At 32.6% G+C, this 18,626-nt stretch overlaps 1 protein-coding gene across 1 annotated transcript in view; it reads left to right on the top strand.

The window, feature by feature from the left end:
* Window positions 1-753: 753 nt before the first annotated feature.
* The window catches only part of LOC129975170 (low-density lipoprotein receptor-related protein 8-like), a 66,633-nt gene continuing 48,760 nt past the window's right edge, over window positions 754-18,626 (top strand). The window contains exons 1-2 of the mRNA XM_056088138.1: window positions 754-912; window positions 6,017-6,127. Coding sequence (XP_055944113.1) covers window positions 789-912; window positions 6,017-6,127 — 235 coding nt within the window. The 5' untranslated portion in view covers window positions 754-788. The remainder of the gene's footprint in view (window positions 913-6,016; window positions 6,128-18,626) is intronic.

The following is an 18,626-nucleotide window of genomic DNA, read 5'->3' as shown; positions in this document are numbered from 1 at the left end:
CATTTCCCCACATAAATAAATAAAATAACTTTTTAAAGACATCAAATTTCATTTCTGCATAATGTTTTCTTTGCTCTTTATAATTTTTTTGAATATAATATACAATTTGTAATAATTTATTTTTATTGTTAAGATGAAATTCAAACTCATCCATCAAAGCGTTCAATCGCATGCTTTTGCCAATGTTCAAATCCGAACTTCCGATGTTCAACTCCGAAACAGTTCTGTTCCTCATTACTTCGTTAACATGCTCTAATCATTTTTTATTTGAATAATTAAATTCATGTTTTTTGGTCTAATCAAGATGAGGCTATTTTTTTAAAAGATATATATGCAATCCACGTTAATATTTAATAGTCTAAAAAATCAATCTGGGAGAATAAGTTGGACACGAAAGGCGGCTAGTTTGATTTAATTTTGTACTTTCTTTACAAATAAAATGTATTGGCAGACCGCTTTTGAGACGTGTGAAACAAAATTTACGGCGACAAATAGTCCAATAATAAACGAGTCATTTTTATAATTACGAAGGAAGGGGAGGGGTGGAATGAAATATTCGAAAAAAAGGGAACATTAAATACGAGGAAGGGAGGAATCGCTGGCATTAACAACGAGTATCAATATGTTAGGTTCATCCTGCGTTTTGGCGATGACTTGGCGACAGTTCAGTGACTTCTTCCCCAACTCAGCAACCCTTCGACCGCGGAATTCAATGCCGTCTCGCTCCGCTTCCATACAAATTTGACTGTTTTCGTTTCCACCAACATTTAGATTCGAGTATTGAAGGGATGCAGATCCTTCATCGAATAAACCCAGCGTTCAAAACCAAAAATTGCGAAATGTTCGTCCGTCCTGTTCAAATTTCTTTAAGTTTCCTTATCGTATTTATTTCACTTGTACAGTTAATTGATGGTAAGTCACTTGAATTCAGTTTAATTACATTTTTTTAATAATTTAAAACTCACTTCTGTTTACTAGTATTTTTGAGTATATTGAAATTTACCGGAGATTTATTAACCTGTTTTATGAAATGTATTTTAAGCGTTTAAATTAAGTGAAGCTTAAGAAACTTTACTATTCTCGGTGAAATTTGCTAATGAATAAATAGAGCTATTAATAAGTTTAAGAATCCAACAAAAATATATTTAAAATTTTTTGGATTTTTTACGTTATTTTAATAAATTTATTTAAATGTGTCATAAGGTATTTAAAATAAAACTATGATTTAATTACAACAGCATGAAGAAGCCATTCAAATAATTAAATGATAATAAACTGTGGCTAGAACTTTCGTTCATTTCGAACTAGTCACTTTCCAAAATCATCTAGAATGAAGACTAACTTCCCATTTACGTTCTGTATTAAAAAAAAAACTTTTTCAAAAAAAGGTATTTAATAACCGTGAAGCAATAAATAATTAAATGTATACAAAAAAGATTGTAACTATTATATTTCAGCACATATATTTTTTATCCAGCATTTATTGCTTCGTTACATATCTAGAATTAATATATTTATGATTTTGATATTTCTCTTATACATCCATGGTCTGATTAGAAAAGAAAACTTTGAAATATTAACACTTAAAATTTTTATTATCATTTTACAGAAAAATTTAATTCATACTACTAACTTGATATCTTGAGTCATGGATGAGCCATTTTTTGGATAAATAATAAAAATAATAAATAATAATTAAATGGCAAGCGACATGGTTTATTTACAAATTCTTTAATACTAAACCACTGAATGATGCTATGAATTTATTTTTGAAACCTGTATTTTACTGGAAACACAATGAGTAGCTATAAAATTGCTAATTTAAAATCTGCGGCAAATCGGGCTGAGTTGCTTATTATTTTCACAAACTATAGAAACGAGTTTTAAAATTTTACCATTCTGCCAATTGCTTCAATGTTTATCAATCAAGTATTGAGTATTCAAGCCTGTATTGAATTGAGTATTGAGTGTTATTTCAATCTTGAGTATTGAAATACATTATCAACGTGTACTGGAGGGCATTTCAGATCGAGCTGCGTATGAGAGATTATTTAAATATTCATTAAAGTTATCTCATTTATGTATTCATTTTTATTAAAACCAATCACTTAAAACTACACATTTCATTTTATTGAAACCAATAAAATAATTCTTGAAAGCTTTCAAGATTTTTAAACAAAGAAAAAAATTAAGAGAGTGTCTTAAGAGTGTGACAGTATACAAAAAATATCGATAACACATTTCGTACCGATTTTAAAATGGATATTATTATTGTATTGATAAGATATAATATTACAAAAATAATTCGACAGATATTAAAAGCTGGGATTTTTATTTGCTATAAACCAATTTTTAATTGTGTACTAACTGCGAATCTATCTGAATAGATGTTGCAGTAATTCAGAAACGTTAATTAAAACATCAGAAAATAAATCAGAGAGGCATTTTGAGTGTTAGTTCTTAAAACGGACCAATCAAAGCCGAATGAATTGCTGCGAATCTTCCGCTCTTATTCTCTAAGAAGAATGCACCGCTATTGGATATGTAGCACTAAGAAGTGTCCCTCATTAAATTCAGATGTCCAAGTAACTCTTAAAAAATAGAAATTTTAATATTTTAGGATACAATAACCGTAATTATTAAGGATCTTAGCAACTAAACATGCTTTGATTTGAAAGGCAAATGGAATAAAATGACTATAAATGGAAAGCATATTCTTTCAGATTTTTGTTTGTGTTATTTAAATCCAGAATGATTTTTCAAAGCTCGGTTCAAAAATCCAAAAACGCATAATTTGTGAACATAAGTTGTTTTCATATTTGTTTTTATTCAAATTTTGAGAAGTGTTATTTTTACTTGCGTAATTCACTCATTGCATATTTGACTTTTGCGAAAAACATAATGCTTCACAACTGAGTTTTCATTCACGTCTAAATAAGCCGTTTCCATTTTTTTTAAAGATATATTTTGCAGTTAGTTTATTTTTTTAAAATTTTGGACGAGTATTTTACTGTTTGCGTGCAAAATTGAATTAAACTGTGTCATCCAATTTAAATTAAAGGACAAAGATTTTTTTTTTTTTCATTCTTCTCTATTTTTGACCTTTTGTAGGCTTCTTTTATGATTGAAATATATTTCATGACATGCTTTTACCCTGTTATAGTATTCATAATTATTATTTTCAAGTGTTTGTTTATTTATTTTATGTGAGAAATAAGTGTGAATATATACGCTTCTTCTTTTAAGAATTCCCAAAATTGGGGGGAAAAAATCTTTTATTTTGTTCGTATGTATTTAAAAGAATAAGGGGAAAAAAAAATTAAAGACCCAGTTCCGTTTCCCCAATTATTGGCCGAATTTTGCGGTTGTTATATGAGTGACATACAAAAATGAAATCGATGGTCATTTTCGAAAGATACTCGAAATACTATTTCACTACACTTTCTCTATAAAGAAAACACTGTAGAGTTTCCCAATCGATTTCGTCAATTTTTATCTCATATGAAAACTTATGTATCCAATTTTCATCGGCATTGGTGATCTTTTTCCGATCTCCTGTTCCCAGATATATCCCAAAATAGGATTTTGAAATAACCTTCAGAGTAAACATTTGAATTGAGTTTGCCAATTTTATTTTCCGATTAATTTCACCACTTCGCAAATACAGCTAACCAATCAGATTGCTCTATGTATTTTGTACTCAAGTTTAAAAGAGTTCGTCTTTTGTTGTGATTAAAATTGTTTTATTAAAGGTGGATGACATTATAAAATTATTATCAATAATAATACGATGGGTGAAAGATTGTCGCCGAAGGCAGCTTGTTAAATTTAAAGTTAAAAATATGGAATCAGAAAGCTTAGTTATTTCTTCTGTATAGTTGGAAATAATTCTAAATAGCTATTTCTCATTTACTTATATTGTAATTTGTTTTATTTTAACTCATTTTCAACAATGGTTAAATATTAGAAGCAAAGAATAATAAATAATATACGAAATAATAATTTTCAACTAATGTTTAGTAAAGTGCTTAACATTACATTTTTGCAATTTTGTAAACAGTGAAAAATCCTAGGATAATTTATCTTAGATATAACAAATTCGGAGATATTTAGATGAAGAGTTGAGCAAAATCTATGAGCAGAATTAAAGAAATTGCATGGAAATTACAATTTGATTTTTTTTAAATATATCACAAAGATATGGATGTTACGAGGTTCAAAAAATAAAACGGGACTCGTAAAGTTCGAAAGATATTTTAAGAAGTTTTATTTTTACTTTCTCGTAAATGGAGTCTAGAGAATGTATTGTAAATCCGCAAAACATCTGAACACGATATTTTGACGAATCTCCATATTTCATACCTTTTTAAGTTCGAAAAACACAATTCTCGCATTATGTCTGTGATAAATTCAAAAACACTTTGAGCTGCAGGGATGAAATATGATATATGGTTTTTACACCACATTTGTAGATTGTCAAATTTTGAGCAAAATTTATTCGGACTATTCAAAATCTATATACTTTAGGTAATTACAAAAAAAAAAAAAAAAAAAAAAAAAAGAGTGAGAGAGAGAGAGAGAGAGAACTAGCCGAATTAAATTCGATACACATATTTAACATCTATATTGTAGACACTTATCAAGTTTTGAAACAAATCTAACAAGGGTTTGACCGTCTGTCGGTCTTTTCTTTCAGCAACATGTAAATGCGATAACGCATAAGCGCAGTGACTTAACTACATAAGATTTGGTACTGGATATTGTGACAGCAAGTGTCGTGACAAACTTTTGTTCCAGTCGGTTGGGGAAAATGCATCTAAAACACAAATTCGATTTTCGGATACTATTAACCGCATGCTAGGAATTAGTCACAAACACACACAAAGGAAAACTCGCCAACGATCCTATAAGATTCAGTAAAAGTATTAAATTTACGGCAAAAATTAATATTTCGTAATTATTGGTCGCCAATGCAAAGCTCGCTGGGAAACCACTTTCTTTTCACTCTTATCGACTAATTATAACATACTTTGCCGCCATTGGCATCCAGATGTTTCAGATATTGATAACATTTAATTTTAATAAAATCAGTCTGATACAAAGCATGATATTCGTGATGAACAATTAAGGATTTTTAAACGGATAAATAGGATAAGGATTTTTTTAAGGATTTTTTAATATTATTACACTTGTTCTGTGTATTGTTTTCATGAACCTTCCTAATGTAGTCAGATCTCATGATGTCACAATGCCATTAAAAATTCTATTTGATTTATCTCTTTTGTAATTGCACATTATCTTTCGAGATTTTTAAACTTTATTTTTTTATTCCTCACGTGAATTGTGTTAATAATAAATGTTCTTTAGGTATCAATAATGGAAGAAATCCATGCAGTGAAACATTTGAAGAAAATAATGAAAATAATTTGAATTTCTTTACAACAGTGTAAAGTATTGGTGAAAATGATGGCAAAAATATTTTTAATATGTTTAAAAACATTGTGCAGTAATTAAATTTTCAACACAGAGAAAACCGTTTTTTGAAATTTAAAATTGTGTAAAAATCTTTTTTCTATGATAATATTTTTGTTGTTACAACAAAAAAAGCCCCAAAATCTTGCAAAATTAAAAAAAAAAAATCTTCCGAGTTGCGCATTTTTTCCTCATCAAAGTATATATTTGTACAAATTTGGTTTTTTAAGCCACAATGTATGGCCTGTAAAGGTCCCAGTAGAGACACAGACAGGCTCGCGTGCTACTTTATTTTTAGTAGAGATAGATATGCAATGCAAGTGTCAAAATATTAAATGCGTTTTTGACAATTAGAAACTTTTATGTTATTTCATAAAAATTTTGGATTTCACGACTTTGCGATCCAACCAGCAGTGATTTCGGTTATTATTTATTTATATTTCAAAGTATAATTTTTATGAATTTAAAGAAATCAGTCTTTTTTTTTTAATTAAATCTAGAGAGAGATAAAACTACCCGGCTTTAAATGTATTCATTTTTTTAGCTCATTGTCCATCTCATCAGTTTGAATGTGGTAATGGCAGGTGTATTCCTATAACTTGGCATTGCGATGAAGACAATGATTGTGGTGACAACACAGACGAATCAAGTTGTGGTAAGTACACTGGCATTTTTTTATCATAATTTTAAATTAAAAAAAAATCTGTCTTTTATAGGAAGAAGTTTTCTTACCATGAAACAAAAGAAACGTTAACAAGTGCAATCATTTATTCGGAAGTAATCTTTCTTTCTTATGGCTTGGTAACGCACTGCCATCGAAACCATTTTTTTTTTTAAATCCTATAATGAATGTTCCAAAAAAATTCAGAGTAATTTTTTTTGTTGCTAAAAGCAACAGTTTGATGTTTTGCCAGTTCAATTTCCATCCCATCCAGACTTCTGTTTACATGAAGTGTCATTGATTTTATGATTCTTACCATGCGCATACCTTCTTCGGGTATTTTTACAATAAAAACCATTTCTAAAAAGGGAATGAGCTTTGTGAAAGTAATTTTATAAAAATAAATGCTTCAGCTGAATTCAGCTTCAGCAGTTTTAAAAATAGAAACTTGGTGGAAGGGCATGATAGTGAGCTGGCAGAAATAATTTCATCCCTTATCAACTCCTGATGAAAATTCCACTCGAGCGCAACTGAAGTCGAAAATCGTTGGAGTGGATCTGAAATCTTCCTAAACACTGTTGGACCGTCTTGCGAGCCTGTAAAGGGTACAGTGGAGGATACACGAAAGAAATGTTGATAATGACAAGAAGCAGGAGGCATTAAAATGAAAATAAAGGGTCTAAAACTTTTTTTTTCAAATTTCTGTTGTTGCTGCTTATTCCTCCTTGGATTGAACAATTCAAACAAGGGGTGCAGTAGCTTCTGAGGGTAAGGACCTCAGAAGTCTGATTTCTACCTCATATGAGGATGATACTCACATACTCGTTTGCACAGCCCCTTTTTACAGAGGGGCTCTTTCACACACCTCACAGGGTAAAGAACAACCATGCCCGAACCAGGACTCGAATCCGGAACGCCCAGATCACGGGGAAGGCGCGCTACCCCTAGGCCTAGACACCGGCCGAATTCCTCTAAAGAGTGAAAGTTGTGCAAATCTAAATGAATATCTTTTAAAATAGTCGGTGAAACTTTTCACAAACATTGTCATAGATTCATGTTTTATGACAATTATATTAAAAAATGGTTAATTTATATTTTAAAGAGAATAACTTTTTATAAAACTTATATACCTTTGATCAAGATCCCACTTGGGGGGGGGACACTTCAGATATGAGGATGAATAGCATAGTAGTTGGTTCTCGCCACCCGGATGGGTACAGAAATGGTGTGGGGTCTACTATCCCCTACCGATTACCGGACGTGCTTCCCATGGGAAGGATTATACCGTGGCCTTTAGGACTCAACCATTGTTCCCGTTGATGCTGTCGCGGCTGTTCTGTCATTCAGATTGTATCCGTATGCTTCATGGCGGGTCATATGTGATACCTTTGATTAAAACAAAAAGGTAATCACACTTTATAAGGCAGAGAATGTAACATATTTCATTTCTTCTTTCTCTTTAGCTGCCCAATTTGAATGTTCTTTCTTTCGAATATCACGTTTAACCGAATGAAAGTTCGTATTCTCAAATAGATTTTTATTGTTAATTTTATAACTTGAACATTCGGATAAGGCACCATTGTGCTGTCTTCCTCCTGATCGCACGGATTTGTGCTACCACAATTCCTTTCATAAACATACGTTGCAATGAAGAAAATTTAGAAGCGCGAGTTTTCACTGATTCTTTCAAGCCTGGTAGTATATCTTTTCCTGAGTAAATTTTATTAAGTGATTTAATTTAAGAATTAATATTTTTATTAATTTTTAAGCCACTTAATGAAGAAAGTATATATTTACAGCTAAAAATTGTACTTTGTTCGTTAAGTAGTTGAAAAATTGAATCACAAAGCATTAAATACTTTATGGTTCAAGAAATAAACCGCCATGTTTGGAAGAATGAATGCTTACACACAACACGAGATTGACATTTTACTGAATTTTCCATCCATCTTTTCAAAATTGAGACATATGATATAGCGAATCCAGGAAGGGTATAGTAAGTAATAACAACATTTAGAAATAACTTTTAAAGTAATAGTTCTATATATATATGTATATATCAGTTTTTGTCCATTTTCCAGATTATTTTTCCTGTCAAAAAGCCTTTTATTCAATTCGGGAAAACAATTTTCTTAAAATTGTATTGATACCTTTTGAAACTTTCTGTTGAAGAAATCGTCTGATATTTCGATCTGTATTTCATTGAAGTATTTGATCATTGTAAATTTTTCATTTTTTTCTCCTGTTTCTTCATCTGTTACTCGTGTTTTTTGTAAGATAATATAATTCTCAAGAATGAGACCCAGCATGAAATACCACACTTTGATCTCGAAATTTCTGCTTTGATAGCTTTAACTTTTTCAGAGTTTCGATATCATGTTTTTGAAAATTACGGAGCATCAGTTGTTCATTCTTTTCATTTGATGATACACTCTCATCTGACGGTTAATTTAAAAGGGGGGCCGCGATGATCTGATGGTAAGGTCTCTGTTTCGGAACCAGAGGGTTTCAGGTTCGTAACCCTATTCCACCGAAGAACCGTCGTGTAAGCGGGCCTGGAGCACGCTACATCCGGCCGGGCCAAACGTCCACCAGCTGGTGTGGCGTTGTATGGAGAGGGAGGTTCGAACTCAGGCGCCGTCCTCGCCTCCGACAGCGACCCAAAATTACGGGGTCCATTCCAAAATAGCCCTAGTGTTGCCTTAAAAGGGGACGCCAATATAGCTAAACAGCAAATTTAATGTTTGTACAGCTTTTTTTTTTTTTTTTTTTCCAAAATTTTTTATTAGTAAAAAAAAAATTCTAAAGAAGCGAATCAATTATTTTGAATTGCTATAAATTAAACAAAAGGAGAAAAACCAGAAATCATTTTTCTTTTCATTTCGTGAAATTTATAAAAAAGTAAAAACCATTTACGTATTGCAAAAGGATGAGGATACAATATCGGACCATTAATCGTATATTTCTACCATTTCTTACAGATGAAACAAACTCACTTCTTTAAATATAAATTGCTTGAAATGGCGGAGAATTTCTGAATATGTACTCGGGGCCGCGGTGGCCCGGTGGTAAGGTCTCGGCTTCGGAACAGGAGGGTTTCAGGTTCGTGACCCGATTCCACCGAAGAACCGTCGTGTAAGGGGGTCTGTTGCACGTTAAATCCGTCATGCCAAACGTCCTCCCGTTGGTGTGGTGTGGTGTGGAGAGGGGGGTGCCAGCTCAGGTGTCGTCCTCGTCATCTGACCGTGGTTCAAAATTACGAGGTCCGTCCCAAAATAGCCCTAGTGTTGCTTCAAACGGGACGTTAATATAACCAAACCAAACCAAACCAAACCAAACTGAATATGTACTCGAGTGACTCAATACCGGGGTGGAATGGCTTTGCTTAAAATATGTATCTACAGTTGAGGTGATGAAATTATATGCTATATTTGTATGTTAATTAATATCTAGTTCTCTGCACTTTTATTTTATCACTTTCACATGCACACGCACGGACAGACAGACAGATTTCTTATTAATGGATTCCATCCAAAACTTGACAGAATGCATTTGCAGTTTTTATGTTGAAACCAAATTCTTCTTGGTAGTTCTATTTTCAGTTAATATTTTCCAAAAAGGTGCACATAATACCAAAAATGCACTTTTCGACCTAAAGAACGCAGAAATTCGTCGGAATTCGAAGTTTCTGAATATTATAATACTTTTTTTAAATGTAAACATCGGCGAAATGTTCAGTTCCGCAGGTAAGGAATTGTTCAGATTCTAATCCGAGTCTTATCTGGAAGACAGCATCAGAAATAATCGAGGCAATCCTGTGCCGGACGTCTGTGGAAATCGGAAGATGTGATTATTTCCGCCATGCGGTGCGGAGTTCCTTCCGTTGTTAGTGGAGGGAGGGCAGATGAAACAGGAGGAAATTGAATGTTGGCTGTCGATGCACACCTGTTCACGCCCTGCAACCGTTGTTACAATGAAACAAGATATCTCAGGCGGTCGCCCACCATCGCAAACAATGAAAATTTTTCCATCGTTTGCCTAATTGAGATTCTTTAATTTATCGGACTTGTAATCCCATTTTTATTTTCACCTGTATGAAGTGTTCAAAGAGAAATGATTAGAATAGTCAGAGAATTCAGTTAGTAAAATTCGAGATTCTGAAAAATCTCCACTTTTCAGTCTTTCTCAGTTTGTTTGAGTTTCAATTATATTAACGCCCCATTTGAAAGCAATGCTAAGGCTATTTTGGGACGGACCTCGTAATTTTGAACCGCGGTCAGATGACGAGGACGACACCTGAGCTGGAATACAGTTTCCAAACTTCCGCGCCACACCAGCGGGACAATCTTCCTCAGAGTCATAACTATATAGCAGACTATCCGGGCAAAGACCAGAACTGTGCTCCCTCCGTTCATCTAGATGCGATCCTCAGTCTGCCGAGACTTTCAATCGACAGGGAATCCTAGAGATTCCAAGTTCGGGGATATTCTGTGGCGAAAGAAAGAAAGTCTGCCGAGAATATTAAAGATCGAAATTAAGTAATCATGTATTAAACGTTTTTGAGTTAATATATGTGCAAAGAACTCAGCTATTCATATTATGTAAGGGCAGCTCAATCATTTTGGAATTGTATTTCACAAAATTGCATAAAAACGATTTTTATAAAATCTTTCTAAAGTTTTTAATGATTTTTTTTTCCTTTCATCAAAAAAAATAAAAAATATTTCTTCTAACGGAAGAAGTAATTTAAAAAATATATTCGAAAATGTGTGCGCGAAAAATATTTTGCATTAGAAAATATGAAATCATATACAGTAGATCTCGTACTCGAAAATTTAGGATGAAATGACAGAAAGAAAACACAGATATAATATACAGAAAGAAAAAAAAAGCGAATAATAATGAAAAAATTATATAGATTACTTTTCTATATTTACATTTGTTTTTAGACCTCATATAGGAATACTAAATATTGAAATAAAGCGCAGATAAAACTTTACATAAAGCTTTCATAAAATTAATTTTTTAAAAACTACGTATTGTATGCATGCCATACAGAATTATTGCGTGCACCTGTTTAAAAATATGTATTAAAATGAAAAAATTTACAGAAAATTACTGGACAAATAAAAGTGGAATTTCATTTTACTATCAATAGCATAAAACTGAAGAAAATCATTATGATACTGTATTAATTTACTGTAATTTCATACAAAATGAATTTAATGCGAATTTACACTAAATTATTTTTATGAATTTCATACAAATTTATGATATTTTAAGAAACAAATCCTTAGTAACTGTAAATTATTATTTTCTTTTTTTGCTATTTTATAAATAAAGCCTGGTGGCAGAATTGTTAATTAGTTCATTAAAAGTTTAGTTTTAATAACGTCCCGTTTTAAAGCAACACTAGGGCTATTTTGGGACGGATCTCGTTATTTTGGACTAAGCTCAGTTGGCGTGGACGACACCTGGGCTAGCAGCGTCCCTCTAAGCTTCTGCACTACACCACACCAGCGGGAGCACGTTTAGCCCCAGCGAATTTAACATGCACCAGAACCGCTTACGCAACTGTTTTTCATTTGAAACGGGTCTCGAAACTGAAACCTTCCGGACTCGAAGACGAGGTCTTACAACTTGGCCACCGTGGCCCCTGCCTTGTTGAAGTAGGTTGGATTTCAAAATGAAAAGGCAAAGACACATACCGAGAATTCATATGCACAGATTGAATCTGGCATTTTAATCTATATCTATACTTATAATAAAGCTCAATGTGTGTGTGTGTGTGTGTTGGCGCTCTACAGGCCAGACCGTTTGACATACAGCTACCAAATTTGGTACATGTATACCTTGGAGGTTGGGAATGTGCACCTGGGGTTTCTTTTTTCGAATTTTTAATTAGAATTTTAATTATTAATTAAAAACTAACTTTCCCGCCAAAAAAATCTTCCATTTTCCCCACCGCCAACTTTTCCGCCAAAAAAATCTTCCATTATCCCCAGCGCCAAACGAGAAAGGCTTCAGTCGTTTTTTTCTCCCAACAGTAATGAGGCTAGGGTTAAAATTTTTCGGCGGATTATTTCAATCGGTTCTGTTTATTTTCTTAATGTTTGATGCATTTAAAATTAAACATTGTTAATGAATCAATCTTTCAGATTCATTCTGAAGTACTTTTGAATTAAAATAAAACAGAATAAAGGAAATTAGAAATTTCTAATCCGCATAGCGTTACCCCAACTGGCGTAGAAAAAATCACGTATTTGCGTTACGTAACCGGCGAAGAAAATTCACGCATGCGCATTCTGTTCTGATTGTTGCCATGACAACGTTATCAATGGATGATTTAAATTATTTTGGAGTTAGTTGCATGCTTTTGTAAGTAAATTGTATTTATGTTATATATTTTTTGTATATGCTTATAGTTTTAAGTACATCGTTTTTTAAGTAGTTTTTTTAAAACCTGTTTTCAACCGTTTATTTTAAACGATTCGTTTTATTTTCTTAGTGTTTGATGCATTTAAATTTAAACATTGTTAATTAATCGATCTGCTCATAATGAATCTAAGAAAATTTTGTTGACCAACTCTTGAGATATTACATAAATTTAAAAAGATATTCTTTAGTGCCCATAAAGTTTAAACGCTGAGTGACTCTATTTTCAGTAATCAGATTATAAAAAAAATGCTTTGTTTCAGTAAAAAATATTATTATATTAATTGAAGATAAATTCTTTCCACTTTAATTTAAAGCATAAATTCTACCGTTTTCAACCGTTTATTTTAAACGATTCGTTTTATTTTCTTAGTGTTTGATGCATTTAAATTTAAACATTGTTAATTAATCAATCTGCTCATAATGAATCTAAGAAAATTTTGTTGACCAACTCTTGAGATATTGCATAAATTTAAAAAGATATTCTTTAGTGCCCATAAAGTTTAAACGCTGAGTGACTCTATTTTCAGTAATCAGATTATAAAAAAATGCTTTGTTTCAGTAAAAAATATTATTATATTAATTGAAGATAAATTCTTTCCACTTTAATTTAAAGCATAAATTCTACGGGTGCTAACAGAAAATGAGAGAGATACATAATACGTTATGACTGAAGGCCTTTATAATATTATGAATGAATTATATGATAATCAAAATTTGAAGTTTTAAAATAATTTGATGAAGAAGCTATTAAAGTAGAAATTGCATAAAATATTTAATTATTAAAATTTTAACGAACATTAAGATTGGCGAACCGGCTGGTCGCCAAAGGCGGCTAGTTAAAAATAAAACATTAAAACAAGAAACATCCGAGACATCTGGGAAACAAGAAACATCTGGGAAGATTTTGCCTTTCGATTTATAAATAAATTTAAAAATAATATTATCTACCTCATAATCAAACCAACTTCTATATTGCGCATGATGATATCATTTCTTAGAATCAATTATTATAATGATTACAATAATAATTTTCAAATTCTCTCTTGCAGCAATATATAAAAAAAGAAAGTGCAACGATGAGATATTATTATTTATTGCCAAAGTCAGATAAGACACCTGGTGAATATCAATATAAGAATTAGTTTCAAATTAAATAACGAATATTAGAAAAATATCTCTGTACAGATTAGTATATATATTTGCATACTTATTATATTATATTAATATATATACTCTGTATGCTTTAATATATTAGTATAGATATATGTACAGATTAAAACAAACAAAAATAAAAACTCAAACAAGCAAATATATACAAAGCGTTTTAAACGTTTAAAAGTTTTAAAATGAAGGAGAAAGCTTGAAGCGTGTTATGGCCGCCCTACAGAAGTTTCGCTTGAACGCGCTAAATGCGTTACGGACGACGAAGAGGTTAAAATCTGCTGATGGATGCACCAGGGTGCAAGTTCGAATTTCCCCTAAGATTTAAATTCACAATAAAAATGTGACTTAGGAGTGCCAAATTTTTCAGATGTCTTTAAGAAAAATGTCTGGATTTATCGTTTGACTCATATTTCCATGTAAAAGACAACAAGATTAAAGGGGAAAGAATTACAAAGAAACGGTCATAAAATATCTCTTGATGGCAATAATCATGAGATGAAAAGCCACAATCTCAATTTTAATGAGATGCGTCGTACTTCCGTTATAAATCAATGTCAATCATGTGCAGTTTTTGCATAAACGCATACATCAAAATATTTCCCAAGAAACCAAGTTTATATCTTGAGTTCAACAATACCATTTTGTGACCATCATCTTGGAGCTGACTCTCCAAAATAGTAAGTGGGTCATAATAAAGGAAGAATTTATCTTGAATTAATTGATGACGCAACACAGGGTAATCAGTTCAAATTCTCGATACGAAGCCACTTCGATCGGTAGAAAACTATAAGAGCAAATAATAATCATCAGCATCGGAAGTGCTAAGCAAACGAGTAAGCCTGACGTCACAGCACTTTGAATAATAAGTTTACTCATGGTTTCCACAATGACAGTGTGAAGAGATACGTTCGAGATAGCAGCCAGCGGCGCATCGCAAATCTCAGTTTGACTGTAAACAAACCAAAACAAAGCATATACGCGGCGTATCGTTATTGCCTTGACCTTAAAGCCAAGTGCGTGTGATGAACTTTTCTCAAACTTTCACTTCAAAATGTAAAACTATGTCGCAAAAGTAAATAAAGGAAGTTTTCACGAGTTGTATGATTTGAGGAGCAGATAAAAATTCATGAACGAAAACAAAAAGGGGGAAGAGGGCGAGAGAGCCTCCGTTTCGACATTCTTTCACATTTCTACATAAAGGATGTTAACTGTCATTCCCGATTTCTATGAATAAAAAATATTAAAAAAAATACACCAAATAATTTACCAGGTATTATCAGGATATGTATTGTCAGGATAATCATATAACAATGCAAGTGTCGGCGTCCTGGCACAGGGACAGTGCGTATTCCCTGTTGATCTGGGTGTCCCGGGTTTGAGTCCTAGTTCGGAGATGCTTGTTGTCTACCCTATGTTCTATCTGTGAGGTATGTGAAAAAGTCCCCTGTAAAAATGGGTTGTGCAAGCGAATGTATATCTTCATGTGAGATAAAGTCAGACTTCTGCCTACGGGTGCTCAGGGGTCTTTACCCTCAGAAGCCACTGCACCTCTCTTTCTCAGATCTCTTGTTTGAATTCGTGTTCAGTCCAAGGGGGATGAGCAACAACAATGCATTTAATAAAAATAATACATTTTAAAATCAATAAACTAGGAGAATCAGTTATATACGAAATGATTTTTCCATGTATGCAGTTATTGAATGAAATCTGTTTGTTTGTCGAACAGTGTGGAAGTGAATTCTATAACTCAAACAGGTGAAGAGCTAGATGGATATAATTTGGTGCATGTTATCAGGTGCATGTTAAAATTTGAGCTAAATCTGACTTTGGGATGATCTGTGTCTTCGCGCGCGTGTGCATACTATAATTCGAAACTCAAATAAATTGAATTTGGTATATGGTGTTGTGACTAGAAATCTAAATCCAACTGCAGAAATGAAAGACGTCCGAAGTTCACATGTTATGAATCACAGATTGTGCCATATTCTATGAATATGTGATTATCGATTGCCCTCAGTTGATATGGATCGTCAAGAGCGCGTTATGTTACCCCAACGCATTTTTTGGTATTTGCTCTGCGCTTTATTCTGTGTCTTAAAATTAAAGGCCAATGCTCGCATTTATTATGGCAATATCGTTATGTCTCTTAATAAGTAGAAATTGACTCAACATAGTGCCAGACCGTTTCTTGAACTATGGGCTGTTGAGTAAATGGGTTATAACTGTATTGCGAATCTGAAATATTTTTCGAAAGACTTGGCCGAATTGAACGAATTTTCTTTAACAATTTCAATTCAAATTTTTAAAGAAAAATGTCATCATATCTAATCCTTCTAGTTTTCCTTTTTTAGATGTATGTATCATCTCATTTACATCACTGACAGAATCTGAAGGAGTTGCGCAATTTTGTTCAATATATTTTCCTAAAACATTCATATAATTTCCTGGAAATCATGAGTTACAATTAGTGAATTATGAGAAGGACATCGTTTTGAGAAGAGAAACGAGATTCTCCGGTTAACCTTCAGTCGTCTTAAAAACGAAAAACGGAAGAAGCCTCGTTGTACCATTTGCCTAATTGTGTGATTCATAGAAAGTTAGATGAAAGACATTGTGGCGATTCAACTAACAATGAATTTTTTTTCTCTCTCTCTCTTCTTCTCAATAATGAACGGTACGTTGAAGATTAAATTTTCCATGCCGAAAATAAACACGATTTATTGATTTAAATATTTCTTAGAGTATACACTTTCATCACGATTGAGTGCTTTTTGAAAAATTAAAAGAATAACCTTTTGAAGCAACTGAAGTTCGGCTGTAAAAGCCATAAGAAGGTTATAATTAGGAAGCAATTTCATGAGTATATTTAATAAATTTTGAGATTTATTCTGATTAACAAGAAAGATTGAAAGTCGGCCGGCGTCCTGGCCTAGGGGTAGCGCATCTTCCCCATGTTCTGGGCGTCCTGGATCCGAGTCCTGGTTCGGGCATGGTGCTCTATCTGTGAGCTGTGTGAAAGTGCCCCCCCCCTTAAAAACGGATTGTGCAAGCGAGTGTGTGTCATCTTCATATGAGTTACAAGTCAGACTTCTGCCTTCGGTTGCTCAGGTGCCTTTACCCTCAGAAGCTACCCCACAAAAACTCGGCTTAAAATCGCTGACTTGTGCCAGAAGTAACAACAGATTTAAAGTCGAGACGTCAGCATTTAGGATAAGGCGAATCTATATGGTTGTTGCATAGGGATAAATGTATTTTCCATCATTCTGCGCGAGAAATGATTGGCAGTTTATGCGCTGGCTCTGGCAGTCATTTACTTAATTCTGTAAAATTTTTGAGATTTTCTGAAAGAAATCTGTTGTCTGAGAATAACCTCATTACTCTTTACTGCGGCGCATTTGCCATGATGTTAATAATTTTATTTTTTAGAATGTTAATTTTTTTGCGATGAATTGTAGCAGAAAGATTCCAAATTTGATCTGTGTGCCCTTAATGTCGGGCTAGGACTTGCTTGAAATGCACGATTGTATTGTTGAAAAGAAAATGGGGAATGATTGACAATTCTGGAGCTTTATTTCAAAGGGCGGGAATTCTAGTGACGATTTAGTAACATGAGAATTATAACTGAACATGTCTTCTGGCAATAACTACGCATTTTGACGTTACATCCTTTGTCCTCGTAAAAGATGCGCAGCGGATTTCCAGCACTGAAATGACACGAGCATGAATGCACTCAATTTTGAGGCAAAGATGATTCTGCAACTTTCTTTACCTTGCACCGATATGTCTCGGACTATAAATATATGATAAGACCACTGATATTAACTATATTCTTCGTCGCGTAGTGTTGTGCAAACTCTTGGTCCATGTCTGTGGTTCTTCCCTGCAAGGAAGCGTATTGCGTTGTAAGGGCACGCTAGAAACAAATGTGCCAGAAGTCTTGTGCCTCTCTACCAAGAAAAAGCAGAAAGGACCAAAACTATATTGAGTCAAGACTATGAAAAATTTCTTCGAATGAGAAAATAAGATTTTAAAAGAATCTATGACATTAGCGAAGTGAATTAACTTTTCCTTTTGCAATAAAACCCTCGAAATTTATTTTTATTTGAAAAAAAAAACTGCTGGTTTTGAATACCAACTTGATTTTGAATTTAACTAAATCGATATGATATGAATTTATATTTAATAAAGTTTTATCTATTATTTCATAATAATTTAAGAAGAGCTTAATGAATGTTCTGAAACATTTAAATGCATTATTTATCCTGAATGGTAAGCATTTGTCTATACAACTCGACAGACAACTCGAGAAAATTTTTTCTAGTTATAAATGGCGAGAGGTGTCTGTTGAATTTCCACAATAAAAAAAGCAAAATTCAATAACTTCTCTCTCACATTAAAACTATTCTAAGTGAAATTAATATAATGTTTTTATAATGCTATTATTGTATTATTTAAAAGCAAAATATTTTGTCTCAACCGTTGACATTTTTCTTCTTCTTAATATCTAATTTATTATTCATTATTATGAATGATGACAGAATGTTAGATTCATTTTTTTTTTCAAATTCCCTAACAGTTGATACCACTCATATGGAAATATAATTTAAAACAGCAAAGCAAATTAAATAAAAATGCACAAAAATGCATTAAATAAAAATGCACAAACATCTGTATATTCGGTGCTACGGTCTTCTAATCCATAATTTGGCTATTAACTGTTCTATAAAAGGTTAAATTACCTGTTATAAGAACTTGCTTTCTGTAATATGGGAAAAAAAGTAGAACCGCTTCTACTTGAGCTACAAAAGGGAAGATCAATATGTAAGAATTTCATTGTAGAAAACACATAATCGAATACCTGGGATACTTTAAAGATTTCCTTCAAAGCTGA

This window comes from Argiope bruennichi, chromosome 7 (genome assembly GCF_947563725.1).
Source record: "Argiope bruennichi chromosome 7, qqArgBrue1.1, whole genome shotgun sequence".
NCBI lineage: Eukaryota > Metazoa > Arthropoda > Arachnida > Araneae > Araneidae > Argiope > Argiope bruennichi.
This window is presented reverse-complemented; position numbering and strand designations above follow the sequence as displayed.